Here is a 20655-nt window from a genome sequence, read left to right as displayed (position 1 = left end):
TAACCACACGGCGAAACATCCCGATTGCAACAGTCTGGATGTGCCATAAACAACAGCCAGGAGCACGGCTGGCTCAGGAATCAGCCTGGAATGGCGAGCATGGATGTGGGGGATTCTGTGGGTTCAGGGGGGAACACCAAAATGGGGCCTGGGGTGGCTGCTGCCAGAGCTGCCCCACGGCAGGGACACATAAGGGGTGTGAATAGCTCTGTGGAGCATCCATAGGTGGGACAGGGATGGCTTCCTGGACATCTGCAGCTCCAGGGGACACTTAGAGGTCCACAGAACATGGATAGCTCCATGGCACATCTATGGGTCCCAGTTCCAAGGGACACACACGACTCCGTGGCACATAAGTGGCTCCTTGGGACATGCACAGATGGGACACAGATGGCTCTGTGGGACATCCACAGCCCTAAGGGACAATGGTTTCATGGGATGTTTCCATGGGTTACCCATGGACATGTATAAGTTCATAGAACACCCATGGGACATCCAGAGCTTCATGGGACATCCACAGCTCCATGGGACAAATATGTGCAGAGCTCTCTGGGAGAAGCATGTGTCCATGGGGGACACAGGACTCTGTGGGACGTCCATGCCTCCATGGGACACACACAGCCCCATGGGCATCCTGCTCCTGATCCCCATCTTCCAGTCACTGCACCGGAGCCTTCAATCTGCCCCTGTCCCTGTCTGCCAGCCCTGTCCTTTCTAACTGGCACCCTGTCCCCTCCACTCTCACCCTGTCCCTGCTCCACTTTTGATCGCTGTGCCCACCTCCCATCCCTGTCACTGCCCTCATCACTGTCCCCACTCCCTGACACCTGGTCCATATCTCCATCTCCCACCCCACAGCCACATCTCCTTCCATACCCCATACTCTCTACCCCACTGTGTTCCCCAAACTCTCATAGGGCCCCACCCTTCTGTACACTCCATAACCCCCAGAGCCCCCTACAATCATCTCTCCCTTGCCCCCCTAAATCCCTATGCTCCGCACAGCCCCCAAGGCTCCCTGTGCCTCTATAACCCCTGTTCCTCTTATTCCCCATGCACTTCTACCCCACATGTCCCCTATAGTCCCCAAGTCCCTCATACCTCCATACCTCCAGTAGACCCACACTCCCCATACCCCCTAAGCCTCCTCATGCCCCCACACTGCCCTATAGTCCCCAAGCCCCCTGTGCCTCCTCATGCCCCTAGAGCACCCATACCCCTATAGCCCTCCATTTCCCATGCCCCCCATATCTCCCTGTGCTCCTAAATCCCCCAAAGCTCCCATAACCGTCTCCCACACCCCTCCCATCACTTACAGCCCCCATACCCCGCTATAGTCCCCAAGCCCCTCTGTGCCCCCATATCCCCTATGCCCCCATCGCCCCCGCAGCCATCCCCGACCCCGGGGCGGCGGCGGGCGCTGACCGGGCGGGCAGGGGTCGGGCAGGGTCCAAGGCCACGGGGGTGGCGGGGCCGGGCCGGGCGGGCCCGGGGGCGGTCCCGGGGCGGTGCTCGGAGCCTCCCCGGCCGCCGGGGCCGGGCAGAGCCGCCCGCAGCGCACCATGAGCGGATGCGTCGGAGACCTGAGCCCGCAGCAGGCGGAGGCGCTGGCCCAGGTGAGCTCGGACGGAGGGACCGGGGCCAGGGCCCGGCTGTGCTCCCGCATCCGCCGCGGGACCGGCATCACCCCGCACCCCAAACCCACCGGCAGCGCTTCTGCTTCCGGCCCCGGGGGGCTCCGCAGCCCCCCGAACCCGCCGGCATCACCCCCGCTCCCGGCCCCGGCGCGCTCCCACCGCCTCCTCCAGCCCCCACATCCCCGACTCCAAACCCACCCCCGCTCTGGCCTCCGGAGGGCTCCGCGCCCCAAACCTACCGGCTTCACCCCGATTCCTGGCCCCGGGGACGTCCCATCGCCTTCAGCCTCCACCCGCCCCCTAAATCCGGCCCCGGAAGGCTCCCGCTGCCTCCATCCCTCGTCTCGCATCCCAAACACACGGGCCGAGCCCCACTGTGGCGCTGCCCACCGGGGCCGGACCGTCCTGGTGGGTCCTGGGGGTCCCGCTGCCTGGAGCATCCCCTGGTGGGCCCCCATCCCTCTCCCATCCTCGCCGGGACCCGGGAGCCTCCTGCCTCACTGCAGGGCCCTTGGGACCGTGGTCTTGTGCTACCTCTGTTCCAGCCTGGACCCCAGTCCCGCTGCTGAGCCCCCTGGTGCTGCCCACCGGGGAAGGACCATCCCGGGTGTCCCACCACACTGGGCTCTGCCGAGCCCCATTTTCTTCTTCCACCCTTCCTCTGGGACCCGAAAACTTCCTGCCCTCGCCGCCGGGATTGCAGGCCTGGGGACACTCAGAACCCGTGATTGTCACCCACCACGGCCACCTCTGCCAGCCCCTCGTGTTTGGGTACCTGCTGTTATCGGGGTTCAGTGCACCCCAACCACGAGGGCATCCCCGTGCTTTTATCTTATCGCTGCCTTTCAGACCCAGCCAAATTCCACGGGCGGGCGATGACCCCGCCGGGTGCCAGCCCGGGGGGCAGGGGCAGGCGTGGGGAGCCCAAACCGTGCCCGGTGCCAGCCGTGCCCTGGCTGGGTGAGGGAGATGAGTGGCCGAACCCGTTCGTCCACCACCACCGGCTTTGTCCCAGGGTGAAGGAGCTAATCCCGGGTTTAATTACCCCTAAATTCAGCGGGAGATAAGCTAATCAGGCTCATTAAGGGGAGGGCCTCGGCTGGTACAGAGATTTGAGCCATAGCCTGGTTGGGGTGAGTGGGGTCACATGGAGAGGGGACCCTGGGTCCCCCAAACCTCCCAGTCCTGCACCCCAACAGCCTTCTGCCTGTGCTGAGGGGCTGTGGCCCCCTGGGGGGTCACAAACAGCAGGGGACACAGTGACCAGCTCCAGCCCAAAGGATGCCACTGGTGGGGACTGATCTGCTTGGTCCCACCCTGAGGGGACCCCAAATCCCCCAGTCCTGCACCCCAACACATCCTGCTTGTGTCATGGGACTGTGACACACTGCAGTGTCACTGAAATTGGGACATGTGGTGATCTCTTGGTGGCTGGCTTCATCCCAAGGATGCCATTGGCATTGCCTGGTGCCTGCAGGGCACCCTCTGAGGGGCCCCAGCTTTGCCAACCCCCCAGTCCAGCACCCTGGCACCCTCCTGCCTGTGCCAGGGGGGCTGTGGCCCACTGGGGGTCACTGGAGCAGGGGTACACACAGTGACAGCCTCCATCCATCCCAAAGGACACCCCTGGCGGGGACTGCTTCCCCTTTCCCTGTGGGACACCCCGGGAGGAGAGGGACGGTGACAGCCCACACTCACACCTTATGCAAGGGCCTGGGGACAGCTGGTGCTGGGGGACACCCAGAGCATGGCAGCCAGCCTGGGGACAGTCCCCTGCCAGGTGACCGCTGATCCTGGCTGCACATGGGGCAGGGAGGGAGCGCAGGGTGACCCTTCTCCCCGGCAATGTCCCAGTCCTGGTTGGCATGTTTTTAGGGTGACAAGAGACAAACCTCCAGCCTCGAGGTTTTTGGGGAGGACCAGGGATCCCTTCACCAACTATCCCTCTTGTCCCCGCAGTTCCGGGAGAAGCTGCAGGACGTGCTGCCCTCCCTACCCTCCCAGGACGACTATTTCCTCCTGAAATGGCTCCGAGGTAACCCCAAAGTGGGGACAGTGCTGGTGGGGTGGGAGCCCTGTGGGGCTGGCGGGGGGCTCAACTCTCTGCTCTCTTGCAGCACGCTCCTTCGACCTGCCCAAGGCAGAGACGATGCTCCGCAAGGTGAGAAGGACACCCTGCTTTTGGGGGCACCCTGCTGTGCTGGGAAATACCTGGCATGGGACCCCATGCCCTGGGCCACGAGCCCCAGCAAGGGGAACCCGCCCATGGGGTTCACCTCGCCCCAAATCTCACCCTGGCCCGCTCTGCCCCCGCTGCAGCACATCGAGTTCCGCAAGCACATGGACGCTGACAACATCATCGCCTGGGAGCCACCTGAGGTGAGTGTCCCTGGCCTCCCGGGGGTGGCCCTGGAGGAGAAGGTCCCCCTGAGCGCCCGGGGCTGTGTGAGGTGTTTGAACCCCCCGTGCTCCCGCAGGTCATTCAGAAGTACATGTCCGGCGGGCTGTGCGGCTACGACCGGGAGGGCAGCCCGGTGCGCTACGAGATCGTCGGGCCGCTGGACGCCAAGGGGCTGCTCTTCTCCGTCTCCAAGCAGGACCTGATCAAGAACAAGTTCCGAGACTGTGAACTGCTCCGGCACGAGTGTCAAGGGCAGAGTGAAAAGGTGGGAACCTGCCCACACTCTGCTGGTCCCAACAGGCCTGTGGGACCATGTCCCTGCCAGCTCCATGTGTCCACATCTGGTCTGCCCCTACCAGCCATCATCTTCCCCAGCCCTATAGGTCCCCGTCCTGTCCATTTCCCTCTGTCCGTGTCCCTCCAGCCCCATACGTCCATGTCCATTCGCACAACTCAAAGTCCTCCCCAGCCCTGTGTGTCCATCTGTGGTCCATTCCTACCTGACAGTGTCCTTGACAGCCGTTGATTCACATCCTGTCCACCTTACAGATCCGTGTCCTGTCCATCCCCCTCAGCCTGTGTCCCTGCCAGCCCATGTCCTGTCCATCCCTACCGCCCAATGTCCTCTCCAGGCCCATATGTCCATCTCGCCCAGTCAATGTTCTCACTTGCCAGCCCTACAGGCCCATGTCCAGTTCATCTCCCTCAGCCCCACAAGTCCATGTCCTGTCCACCCCACCGTGGATCATATCCCTGCCAACCCCATATGTCCATCTCTGGTTCATCCTCCCACCCCACAAGTCCACATCCTGCCCATCCCCACCAGTCCATGTTCCCGCTGTCCCTCAGCCTGTGTCCCTGTCCCAGCTCCCATGATGCCCCTTCTCCCCATACCAGCGCTTAGGAGGAGGCTCTGGCTGGCGTGACCAGCCTGTTGGGGCCACCCCATCCCTAGACCTCCCCATGGCTCCTGCCTGATCCCCCCCATCCTCCCGTCCCAGCTGGGCAAGAAGATTGAGATGGTGACGATGGTGTACGACTGTGAGGGCCTGGGCCTGAAGCACCTCTGGAAGCCAGCTGTGGACACGTATGGGGAGGTGAGGGCTCCTGCCCACGCCCCTTCCCACTGGACTGCAGGGGTCTGGGCTGATCCCTGGGATGATGCAGGAGCAGGTCCCCACAGTGCCCTGCACGCCCCAGTGTTCTGGGTGGGGTCCTGCTGGGGGCACGGCCTGGGTGACCTGAGCTCCCCCGTCCTGCAGATCCTGTCCATGTTTGAGGAGAATTACCCTGAGTCCCTCAAGCGTCTCTTTATTGTGAAGGGTGAGTTCGGCCCCAGGGTCCTGCTCTCCTTTTCCAGGTGCTTTTGCCCCCCTAATGGCTCCCTCTGCCCCCAGCCCCCAAGCTCTTCCCCGTGGCCTACAACCTGGTCAAGCACTTCCTGAGCGAGGACACACGCAAGAAGGTCGTGGTGCTGGGATGTGAGTCCTGACCCTCCCCAGGGTGTCCCAAATGGGGGTGACATGTCCCCCCCCTCTGCTGTCACCCTGCCCAGGGGAGATGCTCCAACTTGCAGCCCCCCAAACCTGCTGTCCTCCCCCCCAGCCAACTGGAAGGAGGTCCTGCAGAAGTACATCGACCCCGCACAGATCCCGGTGGAGTACGGGGGGACGCTGACAGACCCTGACGGGGACCCCAAGTGCTCCAGCAAGGTAGGGGGAGCCCCGGCTGGGCTCTTCAGGGGTGCTGGGCAGTTCCCCCACCCCCACATCCTCCATCCCTTCCAGATAAACTATGGGGGGGATGTGCCCCAGCATTACTACGTGCGGGACCAGCTGGCGCAGAAGTACGAACACTCGGTCGTGGTCAACCGGGGCTCGTCCCACCAGGTGGAGTACGAAATCCTCTTCCCCGGCTGCGTCCTCAGGTGAGCGGCAGCTCGGTGCCGCGGGGAGCGGGTGACAGCCGCGGTGTCCCCAGCCCGCCGCAGCACTGCCCCTGTGCCGTGCAGGTGGCAGTTCCGCTCCGAGGGCGCCGACATCGGCTTCGGGGTGTACCTGAAGACCAAGGTGGGGGAGCGGCAGCGGGCGGGCGACATGACCGAGGTGCTCCCCAGCCAGCGCTACAACGCGCACATGGTGCCCGAGGATGGCTCCCTCACCTGCTCCACGCCCGGCATTTGTGAGTGCCGAGTCCTCCCCGGGGTGCTGTGGGGTGTCCCCTGTGTCGCTGACCCCGCCGTGTCCCTGTCCCTCCGCAGATGTCCTGCGCTTCGACAACACCTACAGCTTCCTCCACTCCAAGAGGGTGAGCTACAGCGTGGAGGTGCTGCTGCCCGACACCGCCTCGGCCCAGCAGATCCAGGGGGAGTCCCCCAACCACAGCCCCTGAGCCCCCCGCGCTGCCCCGCGCCCCCAGGACGGCCCCGCGGGAGGATGGAGCCGGGGCTGAGCCCCGCAGCCGCCGGACTGAGGCGGGGGCCGGACGGGGCCGAGCTCCCGCAGCCCCCCCAAACTCTGTGCCTTATGTGGGTCCCGACCCACCGCTGCTGCTGCTGCTGCCTGGGCAGTAAAGGGATGGACTGAGCGGGGTGTGCTCCGCTTTGTGGCTGCCCGCACCCAGAGCCGCCCCCGCTGCCGCCTCAGCCCTGCAAGCAGAGCAGCGGCCCCGGCCCCGAACGGGCCCCGAACTGCTCCCTCAGTCTCACAGCTGCTCCCCCAGACCCACAATTACCCACCCAGCCCCACAACCACCCCTACTACAACAGCCCCCCCATTGCCCCCCCCAGCCATGCCCCCATCTTTGTCCCCAGCCCCACAAGCTGTGTCCCCCAACCCCACAGCTGTGCCCCCAGCTTTGCCCCCAGCCCCATCATTGCCCCTCAGCCCCACAGCTGTGCCCCCCCAGCTTTGTCCCCAGCCCCCCCATTGCCCCCTCAGCCCCACAGTTTCCCCCCAGCTTTACCCCCAGCCCCACCATTGCCCCCCAGCTTTGCCCCCAGCCCCACAAGCTTTGCCCCCCAGCCCCACCAGCTGTGCCCCCCCAGCTTTGTCCCCAGCCCCACCATTGCCCCCAGCCCCACAGTTTCCCCCCACCCCGCCCCCGCCCCGCCCCCGCGGCCGCCGGTGACGCAAGCCCGCGGGGTCACGTGCGCGGTCAGGCCCCGCCCACCCGCGGCGGAGGGGCGGGGTTATGCAAATAGGCTGGAATGGGCGTGGCTCTGACGCAGCCCGGGGGCGGGGCATGCGGCGGGAGCGGCGGCGCGCGCCATGGGGCCGGGGGAGCCCGACCTGTACCGGGACACGTGGGTCCGATACCTGGGTGAGCACCGGGCACCGACACCGGGCACCGGGCACCGACACCGAGCTCTGACACCGGGAACCGGGCACTGACATTGAGCTCTGACACCGGGAACCGGGCACTGACATTGAGTACAGAGCACTGACACCGGCGCCGGGAGCTACGGGAGCAGGGCACTGACACCGGGAACCGGGTACTGACATCGGGCACCAGCACCGGGCGCTGACACCGGCTACAGGCAGGGGACTTGGGCATTGACATTGAGCACTAACATCAAATACTATCACCGGGACCTGGGCACTGACATAGGGTACCGGCTGCACAAACGGGGCAGTGATACCGGACACCGACCCCTGTCGCAGGGTACCGACCCCGGGTTTTGGCCATTGGCACACCGGACACGGGCAGCAACATCAGGCACCACAGCAGGAACCAGGCACTGACAGCCGGCCCTGCTTTAGGGACGTGACCCCAGACACCGTGTCGGGTACCGGGCACCATGCACTGCACTGCCCGGGTACCGGGCACCGACACCCAGCACTGGGACCACAGAGTGCGCTGGCTCCGTGGTACTGGGTACTGACACCCAGCACCAAGTACCAGGCACTGATCTGGGGCTCTGGTACCACACAGCAGGCCCTGGCACTGCACACTGCATGGCACAGCACACAGGGTAACAGCACTGCACACCAGCACCAGGTACCTGTCACTGTCACCGACACTGGCTGGTGGCATTATCCACCAGCACCGTGCACAGACACTGGGTACCAGGACCAGTTACTGGCTCCTGCCAGGCACTGGGCATAGATAGACACCAGAAGTGGGCACTGTCACTAGCACTGGGCAGTCACAGACACCAGCCCTGGCAGCGGTCACCCCCAGCCCAGCTGTCCTGCTGCAGTGGGTCCAAGGAGACCCAGGCACTCCAAACGCCCCCTGTGCAGCATCCATCCAGTGACACTGCAGGGGTGACATGGGGACAGTCGGTCCCTGACCCTACCATCCCTCAGGTTATGCCAACGAGGTGGGCGAGTCCTTCCGCCCACTGGTGCCAGTGCCGGTGGTGTGGGCCAGCTACGGCGTGGCCACCGCCTACGTGACCGCCGACGCCATCGACAAGGGTCGGAAAGCCGCCACCGTGAGTGCCACCCCCTCCTCACCCCCCAGCCTCTCCCTCCCTGCCCTTCCACCGACCCCTGTGTCCCCCCAGGCCCACGCACAGGACCCCACCCGCGTGGGGGTGGCCGTGGTGGACACCTTCGTGTGGCAGAGCCTGGCCTCGGTGGCCATCCCCGGCTTCACCATCAACCGGCTCTGCGCCGCCTCGCTGGCCCTGCTGGGGTCCCTGACCCGCTGGCCTCTGCCCGTGCGCCGCTGGACCACCACTGCCCTGGGGCTGGCTGCCATCCCCCTCATCATCACCCCCATCGACAGGTACAGGACACCCCTGGGGTGGGGGGACAGGCGGAGCCACCACCCCATCCCCGCAGCCCAGAGGGATGGAGCACATTTGTCCCGTCGGAGACCGGTCCCAGTATGGGCTTGGGGCTGGGAGCAGAGGGTGGTGAAAGATGTCTCCACTCCCGAGGGGCTTTGCTGGGGTCCAGCCAGGACATGTCCCTGCCAGGATGGGGATTATCCGGAGCTGAGCCGGGATTAGCACGGTGAGGCTGTACTAAACCTGGTTTTGGTGGCGCTGGTGTCTCGGGGGATGTTAAGGACAGCCCCACCCATCCCACATCAGATCCAGTGCCCCAGCCACACCCTGAGCCCCGCTGACGCCCTCTCCTGCTGCAGGACCGTGGATTTCCTGATGGATTCCAGCCTCCGCAAGCTTTACAGGACACCAGGAGAGCCCCCGACGTCCCACTGAGCACCACCCTGCACGCTCTGGGGAAACTGAGGCATGCTGCTGTGACCCACCTACTGTGACCCCTCACTCTGGTGACCCCCAGAGTGGCCACCCTGCCCCACACTGGTCCTAATAAACCATTTCAAACGTGACCCCTGATGGGTGATGCTGAGGTGCCACCACAGCCAGGCCATGTCCTCACCTGGGGGACACATGGGTCTGGGAGGTCCCAATCCCTCAGGCGTCTCCACCTGGGAGAGGGGGTCTCTGCCTGCCCAGAGCAGCCCTGCTGTCCCCACCCTGGAACCTCTCCATCTCCACGGCCTCATGGGACATCCTGGAGATGTCCCCAAGGAGCTGTCACCATGTCCATGGTCTCCAAGGACATGAGAGGCACCCAGCCAGAAGCCACCATCTCCTGCACCACAGGCTGGAGGTGCCACAACACCTGGAAACCACAGGAAGCTGGAGATGTGGCTTGCCAGTGTAGGGGCACATCTCCATCCCTTGGTGACATCCACACGCTACCAACCAGGAGAAGCTTTGGAGGAAGCAAAACCACATTTATTGGCGAGTAAGAGACTCTGGTCCCATCTTGCCCTGTTTCTCTGTCTCCCTGAGGACCAGGGCCCCCACCACACTCTGCAGCTCAACCTGGAAGGGACACCTCTGCCTCGGTGGCTGCTGTCCCCGCTGGGGTCTGCGCAGGTGCCAGGTGTTCAGGGCCAGCCCCAGCAGCACCCCCAGCATGGCACTGCCCACCAGGGCCAGCCCAGCCAGCAGGAACCTCTTCACTGTCCAGCAGCGTGCTGAGAATGGCAAAAAACACACCTAGGGGTCAGAAGGGGGTTCAGCGCAAGGGGTGGGGGTTTTGGGGACATGGGAGAGGGTTGGGGTGTCCCTCACCTTCATACCACGGCAGCTTCTCCTTCTGCACCAGCACTGGTCCAACTGTCTCCCAGTGGAGTGTCCCCTCTCCTGGGCATGCTGTGGGAGGATACGTTCAATGCAGTCCAGCCCCGGTCCAGGAGCCCTCCCAAGACCCCAAAACAACCTGGGACCACCCTGTCCCACCCCTGGTACCTGGCATGTCTCCACGGAGGGTGTCAGCAGCAGGACAGCCGGTGTCACAGCAGTGGCACCGGGTACTCCGGACAGGGTCCTCTGCGTTGTGCCAGCTGGGAGAGGAGAGGTCAGAAGTGTGTGGGGGGATGGTTCTAGGGGTCCCCAGACTCCACCACGAGACCCACATGGTGCCACCCCAGGGGAGATGTCTCCAAGCACTTTCACAACATGGGGGAGCTGGGACCTTTGGCAATGCCACCAGCTACCATTGACTAAGAGGTAACATCTACAGTGGGGTGACTTGGGTGGGTTCTGCTCCAACACACCCACGGGGTGCTTGTGTCCCCGGACACCCAGCGTACCTGGCCGTGGTGTGGCTGTAGAAGCAGGACCTGGTGGCACGGCCTTGTCCCCATGCCATCAGCAGGCAGTGCACGTAGACCTGCTGAGACACCATGTCCTTCCTCAGGGACCCTGCTCTCCTTCCACACGACCCTGTGGGGCTGAGGCCACCCCAGCAGGAGCACTGTGTCTCAGGATGGACAATGTTTTGGGACACCCAGGTCAACCCCCTCCCTGGGATCTCCATCCCACCACCAAGGGCGTCATCCCCACCTCACCTGCTCTTCCTCGGGCTCACCCTCCAGCGTAGGGGCCAGGATGGAGAGCTGGAGGACCGACTCCCCTCTCTGGTGCTGCACAGACACGTTCCCCAGCTTCTCCCCATGCAGGCACCTGTGGCAGGAGAGTGACACAGGACATTCCATGGCTGCCTCCAGGCTCTGGGCATCCCTTTCCATCAGGAGGTCCTGCAGGACCCAGGGGTGGCTGGAGAAGGAGCCCCTGCTTCCTGCCCCACCAGCACTGACCCACGGCTGTTCACCACCATGAAGATTCTCCTGGTGTGTCCTGGCTGCTCCGTGGTGGTCCAGTAGCACTGATCCACGTGGATCTTCATGGAGATGCTGGGACTGAAGTGGACACTGGCTTCCAGGTGGATCATAGAGCCAGGGCTGAGCACTGGAAGTTTCTCTGGAGTGGCACTGGAGTCCTCTGAAAAATATGGGTTAAGTGTGACACCCTCAAACCTATCCCAGCAGAGACAGGGCACCAGACACGTCCCAGACAACTATCCCTAGAATTCCCCCTTTCAGAGCCCACCCCCCATCCTGGCTCTGCCCCCCAGGCCTGCCTTTCCTGCTCTCAGATCTACAGCACCTTCCTGGACCACCCAGGAGCTGAGAGGGACCATGTCCCCCATCAGGGGCAGAGCTGACCCCCAGACCCCATTGTAGTATCAGGCACAGGACTGGGAACATCTCAAAGCCCTACACCCTCCACAAGGACAGGGGGCAGTTCCTGCAGGGACTGCCACTGTTCCTGGTGGTCCTAGTGCTGGGGCCAGCCAGGAGAGGCACTGACTGCTGCTGGTTGAGCCTCAGGGTCTTGGCTGGACCCATCCCATGGTCTCACCCCCCCTGTGTTTTCCTGCAGCACTCACCATGCAGGAGCCTCAAGGTGAAGTTCATGATGGGCTCCTCAGCGTGGGGGTGAGCAGGAACTCTCCCTGTCCCTGTGCCTGAGGACATCACTGGAGCTGTCACCGTGGGACCAGGGGGCTCTGAGGCAACTGGAGCCATGGTGGTCCCTGAAAGGGGAGGCCTGAGCCAGCAGTAGCATGTCCCAGACACAGCAAGGACATCCAGGTCCTCAGGTGTCCCTAGGGCTTGTTTGGGACAGGTGGCAGCAGCACAAAGGCAGGGAGAGCACCAGGGAGCACATCAGGGGCTCCTCTGTCCCCAGCCCCACCCCGGGAGGAATACACCAGGAGCATTCCCAGCACCGTGACCCTGCCCAGGGCTGGGGACAGACCAGGAGCTGCTCGTGGAGTGGGACACCACTGTCAGCAGCCACAGACCCACCCAGGACCCACCAGCCCTGCTGGGACATCAGGGAAGCTCCTGGCAGCCCCTTGCCCCAATCCTCAGAGCTTGGGATCATTTTAGGAAGGCTCCTCTACCCCAGGCCAGCCCCCAGGTGACCATCAGGAACCAGCACTGAGTGAAGCAAGGGGCACCCACCACCCCCAGGACAACCAGTGGGAGGAATGAAGGGGGATCCCAGCCCCACTCACCTGCCACCTCCAGCACAGCCCCACACACCAGAACCAGCAAGCACAGCTCCATCCCAGTGAGCAGCATCCCCACCCCACCAGCTGGGGGTCTTTAAGGATGTGGGGCTGGGTGCCAATGGGTCCCAGCTGGCACTGATGGTGTTGGGGGCTTTGCTTGGTCTCTGCAGCCACTGGCAGCCCCACACCTGGGGCTGGTCCCATCCCTCACACTTTCCCAGTCCCACCACAAGAGCCTGTGGCCATCTTCCGGTCCCCATTCTACCCCACAGTCCCAGTGCCACCACTCAGACTGGTCCTGCAGGTGGTCCTGAGCATGATCCCATAACCACCAGTTAGTCCTGGTCCCATACATGCCAATCAGTCCTGTTCCCAGGTGTGGTCCTGGTCCTCAGGAAGGTGCAGATCCCACCATGAGGTCCCATCCCCAGCAGTTAGTCCTGGTCCTGTGCGTGGTGCTGCTCCACCATGTCCTTTTACTCCTGCACATGGTCCTGATCCAGCCAATTTGCCCTGATCCTAGATTCCAGTTCTCCACGGCCTGGTCCCATCACTCAGCCTTGGTCCCTTGGATGTCCCTGGTCGCACCGCAAGGTTCTTAACCCACCACAGTTTTGACTCCACCATTGTCAGGATCCCATGGCTGATCCTGGTCCCACCAGAGAGTCTCAGTCCCCGTCCCCAGCTCCCCTCCTTGTCCCATCACAGCTCTGCTGCAGAGGAACACCACCTGGGAGCGGCAGCTCAGTCACAGCCAGGACACAGACCTGGGGAAGCGCTTGTGTCCCTGGGTCCTGCCTGCCTCAGGAGTCCCCATCACAGCCCCACCACAGGCCTCCTCTGACTGGGCTGACTGGTGGCCTGGGTGCAGAGGGAATGTGGAGAAGTCCCAGTGCAAGTCCCGTGGCCACCCCTGAAGGAAGGTGCCCCCCACCAGCAGCAGAGCTGGAACACGGTGGCACGAGTGGTTTGTGTCCCCAGTGATGGCTGGTCCCATGGCTCTGCTGTCCCTGTGAAGCCAGCAGATCTTCCTGGGGGCACCTGCACACCATGGGGGTGTCCCCCAGCACCCAGCAGGGACACTGGAGACAGACCCAAGCGCCCCACTCGCACTGAGGGTCTCATTGCTCAGCACTGCCGGGGGGCACGGGGCCCTCCTCCCCCAGGACTGATGGGGACAGTGGTGCCAGGACCCTGGGGAGCTCCCAGGAGCAGGGGCTGGCTGAACATCCTGCTGTGGCTCTAAGAACACCCTGACCCCATCCACCCCATCCCAGAGAAGGAGGAGATGGCTGGAGACCAGCTAGACCATCCTTATATCCAAAACTACCAAACGTACAATTATATTACAAAAGTAAATTGTTTTTTTATTTCTGGTCTTTACAGAAGGAGCAGAACACAGGTGGGGGGGACAAGGGGGTCCCTTTGCTGGGGGGTGGCTCAGCCACAGGTGCCACTCTTGTGCCCAGCCAGGGCTACTCTCCGTGGGACACGGTGTCACCAGTGTCATCCAGCCCAGCTGGGATGCACGAGGTTTGTCCCCAAGGCAGGGTGGGGACTGGGGACGGCCCCGGTCCTCAGCATCCCCACCGTGCCCCGGATGGCATCACGGGGACAGTCCCACTGCACCCGCTCCCATCTCCTCCCCACACCAGTTGTCACCAGACCCTGTTGGCCTTTTGGGATGTCCCCTGTAGGGACCAGGGCCATGGGCTCCTCTAACTGGGACGATGGGGGCAGTGAGGCAGTGAGGGTGTGCCCTTTGCCACGGGGACCTGTTGATAAAGGTGGGGGCTTTTGGGATGGGTTTTCCAATCTCCAAATGGCTCCGGGTCACAGCCTGGCATGGAGTGATGGCTGTGGGTGGGCTGAGAACATGCTGCACTCATCACACCCATGAGCTGAGGCAGTGCAGCAGGTTCTGACATTCCCACACCCCAAAAGCAGGACTCAGTGGGGTGATTTGAGGAGCACCTGGAGGGTTGGGTTCCCTGTGGGCATCTCTGCCCACCTCAGGCAAGGGAGACCCTCTACCACTGCTGTCCCAGCACATCCCTGCCTGCAGCCAGCAACCTGGTGATGCATGCTGCTCCCGCTGTGATGAGGCCACATCCTTCACAAATCCCCACTCCAGCTTTTCTGTGGGGAAGGAAGAAGTGGATCCTGCAGGAAAACACCACCCCTGAGCCCCCAGTCCTTGACCCCGCTGATGGAGGCAGAGTCCCTGCTCTCTTGCGCAAGCTGGAGCTCTGCAGGAAGGTGATGGAGGGTCCCCCGAAAAGTTCCTGGGCTCCAGAGCCTCCAGCCAGTTCCAAACCAAGAGAACCATGAGTAACAAAAACAAAAGCACCTGGTTCTTCCCCAGGGAAGCGGGGCACCTGCCAGCCCCTACCACTTGAGGAAGTCCCGCACGTAGCTCCATAGCTTGGTGATCCAGAGGTTGGCCCCCAGGTCAGTCAGGTACTGGATTTCGGGTGTCAGCATCTTGCGGCACAGCTTCTGGTGCTTCTTGCTGATCTTCTTCTTCAAGTTGTACCCCAGGATGGTCTTCTCCCCCAGGGGCTGCCAGGGCTGCATGGAGGACTCCTGGATGGCGCTGGCATCCACGGCGTGTCCCCCGTCGATGCAGATGCTGGTCATCTTCTTGTTCTCCCTCTGCAGCTCGGCCACGTCCCTGGCCATCCTCTCCCTCCCGTAGGCCTCCACCTTGCGCCAGAAGGTGGCATTGAAGTAGCGGTAGAGCTTGGCGTCGATGAGGTTCCAGGCGGTCGCCTGCTCGTACAGCTCAGGGGTCAGCCGGGACACGGTGGAGCCCTTGCGGGCGTTGAGCTTGAAGTAGAGGATGTCCTCCAGCTGCCAACACAGCAGGTCCTTGAGCAGCACCAGCGACTCATCAAAGTACTCGAGCAACATGACGAGGTGGAAGCGGCGGTCGATCTCCTGGATGTGCTCCTCCACCAGCGGGCTGTTGGCGTCCATGCTGCTGTCGTAGCCAAAGTCGAAGAACAGGAGGTTTTGGAGGTAGTGAGCATTGAACCCATTGGGGTCGTAGTAGTGCTGGGGGTCCCGGAGGAACTCGTCCAGCTTATCCTCCCCCGTGATCTTCCAGGTGAGGGGGATGACGGGCCCGAAGTAGTGGAAGGAGGACTCGAAGAGGTAGGCGGGGTCCCGCAGCACCGTCACGAAGGTGGCGTCGGGCGGCAGGAGCTTGCGCACCTCCTCGTAGTGGAAGCGCATGTGGTTGCAGATGATGTTGAAGCACACCCCAGGCCGGTAGTGCTGCACCTGGCTGCGCTCGAAGAAGGACGGGTAGTAGAAGTCGTTGCGGCCGTTGGGGAAGGCGAATTTCAGGCGATGCTTCTCCCCAAAGCGGAAGAGGATGTTGAGGATGGTGCTGCTGGCGGTCTTGTGGGTCTTCATGAACATGACGTTGAGCTTGGGCCGGCAGCTCCACCCCGAGGCGCTGCCCGTGCCATTGGGTGGGGACGGAGCCTGGACCCGGGACAGGTGGGAGGAGCAGGAGAAGGGGACGGGGATCCTGGGTGGGAGAAGAGGTGGAGCACCGTGGTGAGAGTGGCACTGGCACTTTGAAGGCTCAGGGATAGTCTGTGCCAGTGGGAACTGGATCTGGGGGTGGGTTCTGGACCTGGGGACAGGTGCTGGACCTGGGAATGGGTTCTGGGAATGGGAATAGGTGCTGGAAATGGAAATAGCGCAGGGGATCTCCATGGGCATGGCCATGGTGGTCCTGGTGGAGGTGATTCCAGAAAGTGCATTAAGGGGAGCTCTCCATGGCCACAACTGCTTGGAGAGGAGCTGATAACATTTTTATGGGGTATGAAAGCTGGGCCCTGGAGGAACATGTGAGCACACAAGAGATGTTATCTGAGCTGCCTGAGGCAGGGAGCAAAGCCCAGAGTCAAGTGACTTTGGACACCTGTAATGAACTCGCCAGACTGATCCTTGATGAGGATCTCATCCAACAGCACTGGGTCTATGAGGCACGTGGACCTTGTTTACAGTTTAGAGATTAATTTGATGACAGGCAGCACAGCCAGGAGATGAGTGCTGTGGAGCTCTGGCAGTGAAAACCCAAGACTCGAGTTCTCCTCTCCTCTCCTCTCCTCTCCTCTCCTCTCCTCTCCTCTCCTCTCCTCTCCTCTCCTCTCCTCTCCTCTCCTCTCCTCTCCTCTCCTCTCCTCTCCTCTCCTCTCCTCTCCTCTCCTCTCCTCTCCTCTCCTCTCCTCTCCTCCCAGGAGCACTGAGTGCCCTATGGTGTCCCTATCCCTGCTGGGAGTTGGGGGGCACTTCCCTGCTGGCTATGGGACAGGGTGCAGCCTCCAGCAGGAAGGGGACATCTTGGTGTGAAGCCACCAGGGCCTGGAAAGCCCCAGGGCCATCTCCATGTGCCCCACCTCCAGCTGGGGGTTCCAGGTGTGGAACAGGGAAGCCGAGCTGCGGGGGGGACACGCGGGGACCCCAGACTCACTCAGTGACGCTGACTTGCAGCGGGGGCACGGCGTAGGAGTAGAGCAGCAACATGAAGCTGGTCAGGAGGGTCCCCAGGACCAGCCCCTTGCACATGGACCGCCAGGGCTTCCCATGCCACAGCATCCTGGTCACCTGCAGCCAGAGAGGAGAGACATTGGTGCCAGGGACTGGGGGGTGAGCAGCTCCAACGAGGCACATGGACATATCATGGGCATGGCAATTCCCAGGCAAGCATCCCACTGGTGCTGGGCGTGACCCACGGCAGATCCGTGGCCCAGGCCCAGCGGCTCTGCCTGCCCAGCCAACCTTTGCCCGCCCTGGGAAAACCGAGTGACTCCCAGGGCGGGAGAGGCTGCAGGGCTGGGAGTGGGAGAAAGGGGAGCTATGGATGGCCCAGGGGCAGAGTGGGCAACTGAGGGACAGAGTGGCCATTCTCCACTGGGACACCACCAGCACCGGCAGGAGCTCCCTGAGGGAGCTGGGATCCATTTTCCCAGGAGAATCTGCAGGGCAGAGCAGGAGCTGCAGCAGCTCAGAATGGTTTGGATGCTGCAATACCAACCCTGTGCAGCCTCTCCAGCCCTGCCAGCAGCAGTGGGGGGCTCGGGGGGCCCCTCTGGCCCTGGCAGCTCAGGCTGGCCCAGGGCTGGGGCCAGGGACATGGAACTGGGGACAGAGGGGTGCAGACAGGACGACCCCCCCAAACACACAAAACACACAAGGCACACACAGGGCACACACAGACACCCCCGACCCCTTGTGTGCTCGTGTGTGCACCAGCACACACACACCTCAGTGCGTGCTCATATACACACACAGGTGCACACACAAAATGTGCACACATAAAATGTGCACACACAAAATGTGCACACACATCAGCCGTGTTCACACACACACACACACACACACACACACGCTCACAGAGCCCCTGTGCCCACTGCCCCCTCCCCAGCGCTCCCCCCGTGGCCCCCATGCCTGTCCCCTCCCTCCTCCTGGGACACGGGGGTCACCCTCACTGTGACACCGCATTGCAGCAGGGCCGTCCCCTGCGGCAGGAACGGGGACGGAGGGACGCGGGGACACGCCACCCGTGACCGCAGCCCTGCGCTGCAGAGCTCCGCGCCCCGGAGCCCCCCGGGCTGGGGGCTGAGCCCCCGGCCCTCACCCCCCTTTAGCGGCGGGAGCAGCATCGCCTGCCGGCCCCAGCTCCCGCTGCTCCGCATCCTCCGGAACGCCTCGGCCAAGGCTGGCTGCGCTCCCTCCGAGCAGCACCCCCAAAAAACAACCCCCGGCCCCCCAGCCCCGCCTCGCATCACCCCCTCAGCGGCCCGGAGCTCCCGCGGATATCCCTGCGGGATGAAATCCCGCTGCGATGAGCCGTGGTGGATCGCAGCCCGGCACATCGCACCCCCCGAGCCCCCGAGGCAGAGCCCCCCGGCTCCCGGCTCACCCAGCACCGCGGATACCCAGCCCGGCGATCCCGGGGTGCCGCTGCTGCCGCCGCTCCCCCGCTCCGGCCCCCCCGGGACGGATCGCCTCGTGCTGCCGAGATTTCCAGCTCGATGAATAATGAATGGAAAATGCAACCGGAGCCCCGGGCTGCGGCCGGGAGCTGGGCACCGCGCCGCGGACAGGGGGGGAGCTGGGACAGGGGCACCTGGGGCACCCGAAAAGCTCATCCAAGCTCCCCCCCGCTTCCCCTGGAGCCGGGACCGCTGGATCAGGCGGGGCTGGTGCATCCAGCCTCTTCCCGAGTGGTTTTCATGTGGATGTTAGGGTGCACGGGGGGAGCAGGTGGCTCTGACTGTATCCCAAAACCACCGTGTGGGTGGGAATGCCAGACGGCTCCAGGAGCACCTGGAGCTCAGTTTTACACGGCCGCTGTGATTCCATCACAGTCACCACCTGGCACCACCTGGCAAAGCCACTGGCCCTTCGAGAGGGCTGTGGAGACACCCACTTTTGTGGGTGCTGCCAAGAGGGAGCAAAGCTGGCACCAGCTCCACAGGAGAGAGTGAAATGGCACCATGAACCCCTCTGATGAGTCCCAATGGATCCCAGTGAGTCCAGATGTGTCCCAATGGATTCTGATAGATCCCTACAGGACCCCACCGGGACCGAAGGACCACAGAGCACCGAATTCCAGAGCTCTGGGATGCCAAGGGGATGCCTTGCTCCACCCTACCTGCCTCCCAGGGGTGGTTCTGGCAAACACTTCCCAGCCAAATATTCTATTGACTTTGCCTTCAGTGAGCAGCTTAATTATTAATAGCTCGCTAGGAGAGAGTGGTTTGCTGAGTGTTCTCCTGGGGCTCCCACGGCTGGGGCGTGCCCACGGCGCCAACCAGCTGAGATGCCCAGCTAGAGAACACGGCTGCACCCACCACTTCCTCAAGAGGTACCCCTGGGCCGAGCCAGGCCACGCAGCTCTGCAGCCCCGTCTGTGTCCCAGCAGCTCCCCATCTCCCTGGGGGCATCCCAGAGTCTGCTTTTGGCTTTTCCCTACACGGTCAACTCTTTTAGGGCCAAGCCCCTGCCGTACACAAGGTGCATGCACCTGCTTGCTCCTGATCCCACAAACCCACGGACACTGTTTTCCACAGGCCCCATCCCACACAGGCATGCTGCTTCCTACCCCCCTGTTCTCTCTGTACACAATTCCCCTCATCATCCTGCTCCGTAGAGCTGCTTCCTGAGCATCCCACTGCTCCCTCAGCATCCCAACACCCTCCAGGCATCCCAACACCCCTTAAAGCATCACACTACCTCCTTATCATCCTGCTGCCCCCTCAGCATCCCACTGCCTCCCAAGGACCCGACAAGCATCCTGCTGCCCCCTTACCATCCTGCCACCCTCCAAGCACCGCCCCAGTATCCGTCACCTTTTCCTCTCCCGCACCACTGGCGCTGGGCCGTGCCTCTGCTCTCCTGTGCTGAGCGGGGTGCCAGGGGAGCGGGCGGCACGGGGCGGGGGTGCCGGTGCTGCTCCGACATGGAATAAGCTCTTCCCGGGCAGCTCCCCGCAAACGCCGGCTTTTCCAAAGCCTCCCCACTGCACCGCGGTGTTTATGGCATCACCGGGATCGCAGGCCTGGGTCGCCGGCCTGGGAAGGGGGAGCGGGACAGGAGTGGCAGCGGCTGGCGGGGGGACGCCGGGCTGCGGCCGGGCACTGCCCGGCTCCCCGGGACCGGCCCTGGGTGCCCGTGGCCACCCCAAGCCACCCGGCCCCCACCCACTGCCGGCGCACAGAGGAGCCATTCAGCCCGCGCCATGAACAACGGGGACATTTGTCTCCATCTGTGTCCGCGGCCTCAACGGGGACATTGTCCCCGCGGGCCCCACTGCCGGCCCCTGGGCTCCCTGCCACCAGCCCTGGGCGATGATGGCTGGCCCTGGGCGCTGGCACTCACCTCTGGCCAGCCGCTGTCCTCCTCCCGGTGCCACAGCACAGCTCATAGCCTGGCTGCCACCTCCCGCAGCCGCAGCTCACCGGGCTTTGGGGAGCTGCCTCCCGCTCCCCGTCCCAGCCGCCTGCTCCCCGGGGCACCCTGGCCACGCACCATCGGCTCCTCTTCATTCTCCCGCAGCGTCCCCGCCCTCCTTCCTCCCTCCCACTATGTTTCCATGGATTTATGGCCTTAATGACAGCAATATTCTGGTATCTCCAACCTTAGTCGAACAATCACGGTGCCAGCAGCCTTTTCATAGTCACAGCAGCTGACTGGGTGTCCAGAGGGTGCCCTGGCCACACCAGGAGGGCTCAGCCCTATCGCTGGT

At 63.4% G+C, this 20655-nt stretch overlaps 4 protein-coding genes and 1 long non-coding RNA gene across 14 annotated transcripts; 2 read left to right on the top strand and 3 right to left on the bottom strand.

Annotated features, from left to right (window-relative positions):
- Positions 1 to 1462: 1462 nt before the first annotated feature.
- Positions 1463 to 6624, top strand: SEC14L2 (SEC14 like lipid binding 2). Of its 3 annotated transcripts, XM_085592862.1 has the most exons (13): positions 1495 to 1616; positions 2183 to 2408; positions 3597 to 3672; positions 3755 to 3798; positions 3957 to 4016; positions 4115 to 4303; positions 5040 to 5135; positions 5301 to 5361; positions 5436 to 5519; positions 5644 to 5750; positions 5826 to 5965; positions 6050 to 6219; positions 6299 to 6624. In XM_085592862.1, the coding sequence occupies exons 4-13, from the start codon at positions 3787 to 3789 to the stop codon at positions 6427 to 6429; spliced, it is 1050 nt and encodes a 349-aa protein (XP_085448988.1). In that variant the 5' UTR covers positions 1495 to 1616; positions 2183 to 2408; positions 3597 to 3672; positions 3755 to 3786; the 3' UTR covers positions 6430 to 6624. The 3 variants fall into 3 exon arrangements, with proteins under 3 accessions (XP_021392965.3, XP_085448988.1, XP_085448987.1); XM_021537290.3 differs by lacking the exon at positions 2183 to 2408 and having other exon boundaries at positions 1463 to 1616; XM_085592861.1 differs by lacking the exons at positions 1495 to 1616; positions 2183 to 2408 and adding an exon at positions 2445 to 2653.
- LOC146765986 (uncharacterized) lies at positions 5334 to 6331 on the bottom strand. The gene is made up of 2 exons (XR_014958630.1): positions 6200 to 6331; positions 5334 to 6095 (listed from the first exon to the last, which is right to left on the bottom strand). It is a non-coding gene; the product is annotated as an uncharacterized LOC146765986 (long non-coding RNA).
- Positions 6625 to 7263: 639 nt separating the features above from the next.
- MTFP1 (mitochondrial fission process 1) lies at positions 7264 to 9342 on the top strand. 2 transcript variants are annotated; one of them, XM_021537289.3, is made up of 4 exons: positions 7264 to 7359; positions 8349 to 8476; positions 8549 to 8772; positions 9136 to 9342. In XM_021537289.3, exons 1-4 carry the CDS (start codon positions 7308 to 7310, stop codon positions 9209 to 9211), a joined length of 480 nt encoding a protein of 159 aa, XP_021392964.2. In that variant the 5' UTR covers positions 7264 to 7307; the 3' UTR covers positions 9212 to 9342. The 2 variants fall into 2 exon arrangements, with proteins under 2 accessions (XP_021392964.2, XP_021392963.2); XM_021537288.3 differs by having other exon boundaries at positions 8349 to 8772.
- Positions 9343 to 9732: 390 nt separating this feature from the next.
- LOC146765985 (uncharacterized) lies at positions 9733 to 12479 on the bottom strand. Its single transcript, XM_085592958.1, has 8 exons — positions 12390 to 12479; positions 11757 to 11903; positions 11125 to 11308; positions 10876 to 10990; positions 10618 to 10700; positions 10274 to 10368; positions 10097 to 10177; positions 9733 to 9999 (listed from the first exon to the last, which is right to left on the bottom strand). The coding sequence occupies exons 1-8, from the start codon at positions 12454 to 12456 to the stop codon at positions 9755 to 9757; spliced, it is 1017 nt and encodes a 338-aa protein (XP_085449084.1). The 5' UTR covers positions 12457 to 12479; the 3' UTR covers positions 9733 to 9754.
- A 1248-nt stretch (positions 12480 to 13727) lies between these two features.
- Positions 13728 to 20655, bottom strand: GAL3ST1 (galactose-3-O-sulfotransferase 1). Of its 7 annotated transcripts, XM_085592951.1 has the most exons (4): positions 20289 to 20655; positions 19760 to 19981; positions 16876 to 17009; positions 13728 to 15924 (listed from the first exon to the last, which is right to left on the bottom strand). In XM_085592951.1, the coding sequence occupies exons 3-4, from the start codon at positions 16998 to 17000 to the stop codon at positions 14775 to 14777; spliced, it is 1275 nt and encodes a 424-aa protein (XP_085449077.1). In that variant the 5' UTR covers positions 17001 to 17009; positions 19760 to 19981; positions 20289 to 20655; the 3' UTR covers positions 13728 to 14774. The 7 variants fall into 7 exon arrangements, with proteins under 7 accessions (XP_085449077.1, XP_021392961.3, XP_077643233.2 ...); XM_021537286.4 differs by lacking the exon at positions 19760 to 19981; XM_077787107.2 differs by lacking the exon at positions 20289 to 20655 and having other exon boundaries at positions 19720 to 20063.

The sequence above is a fragment of the Lonchura striata genome, chromosome 15 (genome assembly GCF_050655825.1).
Source record: "Lonchura striata isolate lonStrDom1 chromosome 15, ASM5065582v1, whole genome shotgun sequence".
Lineage (NCBI taxonomy): Eukaryota > Metazoa > Chordata > Aves > Passeriformes > Estrildidae > Lonchura > Lonchura striata.
Note: the sequence above shows the minus strand (reverse complement) of the source record. Positions and strands in the feature narration are given on the sequence as shown.

Bases quoted from the DNA above. Each gene is read 5' to 3' on its own strand.
- SEC14L2 (XM_085592861.1), top strand. From the start codon at position 2,513: ATGACCCCGCCGGGTGCCAGCCCGGGGGGCAGGGGCAGGCGTGGGGAG. The intron at 2,654-3,596 runs GTGAAGGAGCTA...TTGTCCCCGCAG, and splicing joins ACCACCGGCTTTGTCCCAGG to TTCCGGGAGAAGCTGCAGGA. The intron at 5,362-5,435 runs GTGAGTTCGGCC...CTCTGCCCCCAG, and splicing joins GCGTCTCTTTATTGTGAAGG to CCCCCAAGCTCTTCCCCGTG.
- MTFP1 (XM_021537288.3), top strand. From the start codon at position 7,308: ATGGGGCCGGGGGAGCCCGACCTGTACCGGGACACGTGGGTCCGATAC. The intron at 7,360-8,348 runs GTGAGCACCGGG...ACCATCCCTCAG, and splicing joins CACGTGGGTCCGATACCTGG to GTTATGCCAACGAGGTGGGC. The intron at 8,773-9,135 runs GTACAGGACACC...CTCCTGCTGCAG, and splicing joins ATCATCACCCCCATCGACAG to GACCGTGGATTTCCTGATGG.
- LOC146765985 (XM_085592958.1), bottom strand. From the start codon at position 12,456: ATGCTGCTCACTGGGATGGAGCTGTGCTTGCTGGTTCTGGTGTGTGGG. The intron at 11,309-11,756 runs GTGAGTGCTGCA...CATATTTTTCAG, and splicing joins CACCTTGAGGCTCCTGCATG to AGGACTCCAGTGCCACTCCA. The intron at 10,991-11,124 runs GTCAGTGCTGGT...CTCCTGCCACAG, and splicing joins ATGGTGGTGAACAGCCGTGG to GTGCCTGCATGGGGAGAAGC.
- GAL3ST1 (XM_021537282.4), bottom strand. From the start codon at position 18,280: ATGTGCCGGGCTGCGATCCACCACGGCTCATCGCAGCGGGATTTCATC. The intron at 17,010-18,193 runs GTGATGCGAGGC...CTCTGGCTGCAG, and splicing joins AGCTCCGGGCCGCTGAGGGG to GTGACCAGGATGCTGTGGCA. The intron at 15,925-16,875 runs GTGAGTCTGGGG...TCTCCCACCCAG, and splicing joins CTGCAAGTCAGCGTCACTGA to GATCCCCGTCCCCTTCTCCT.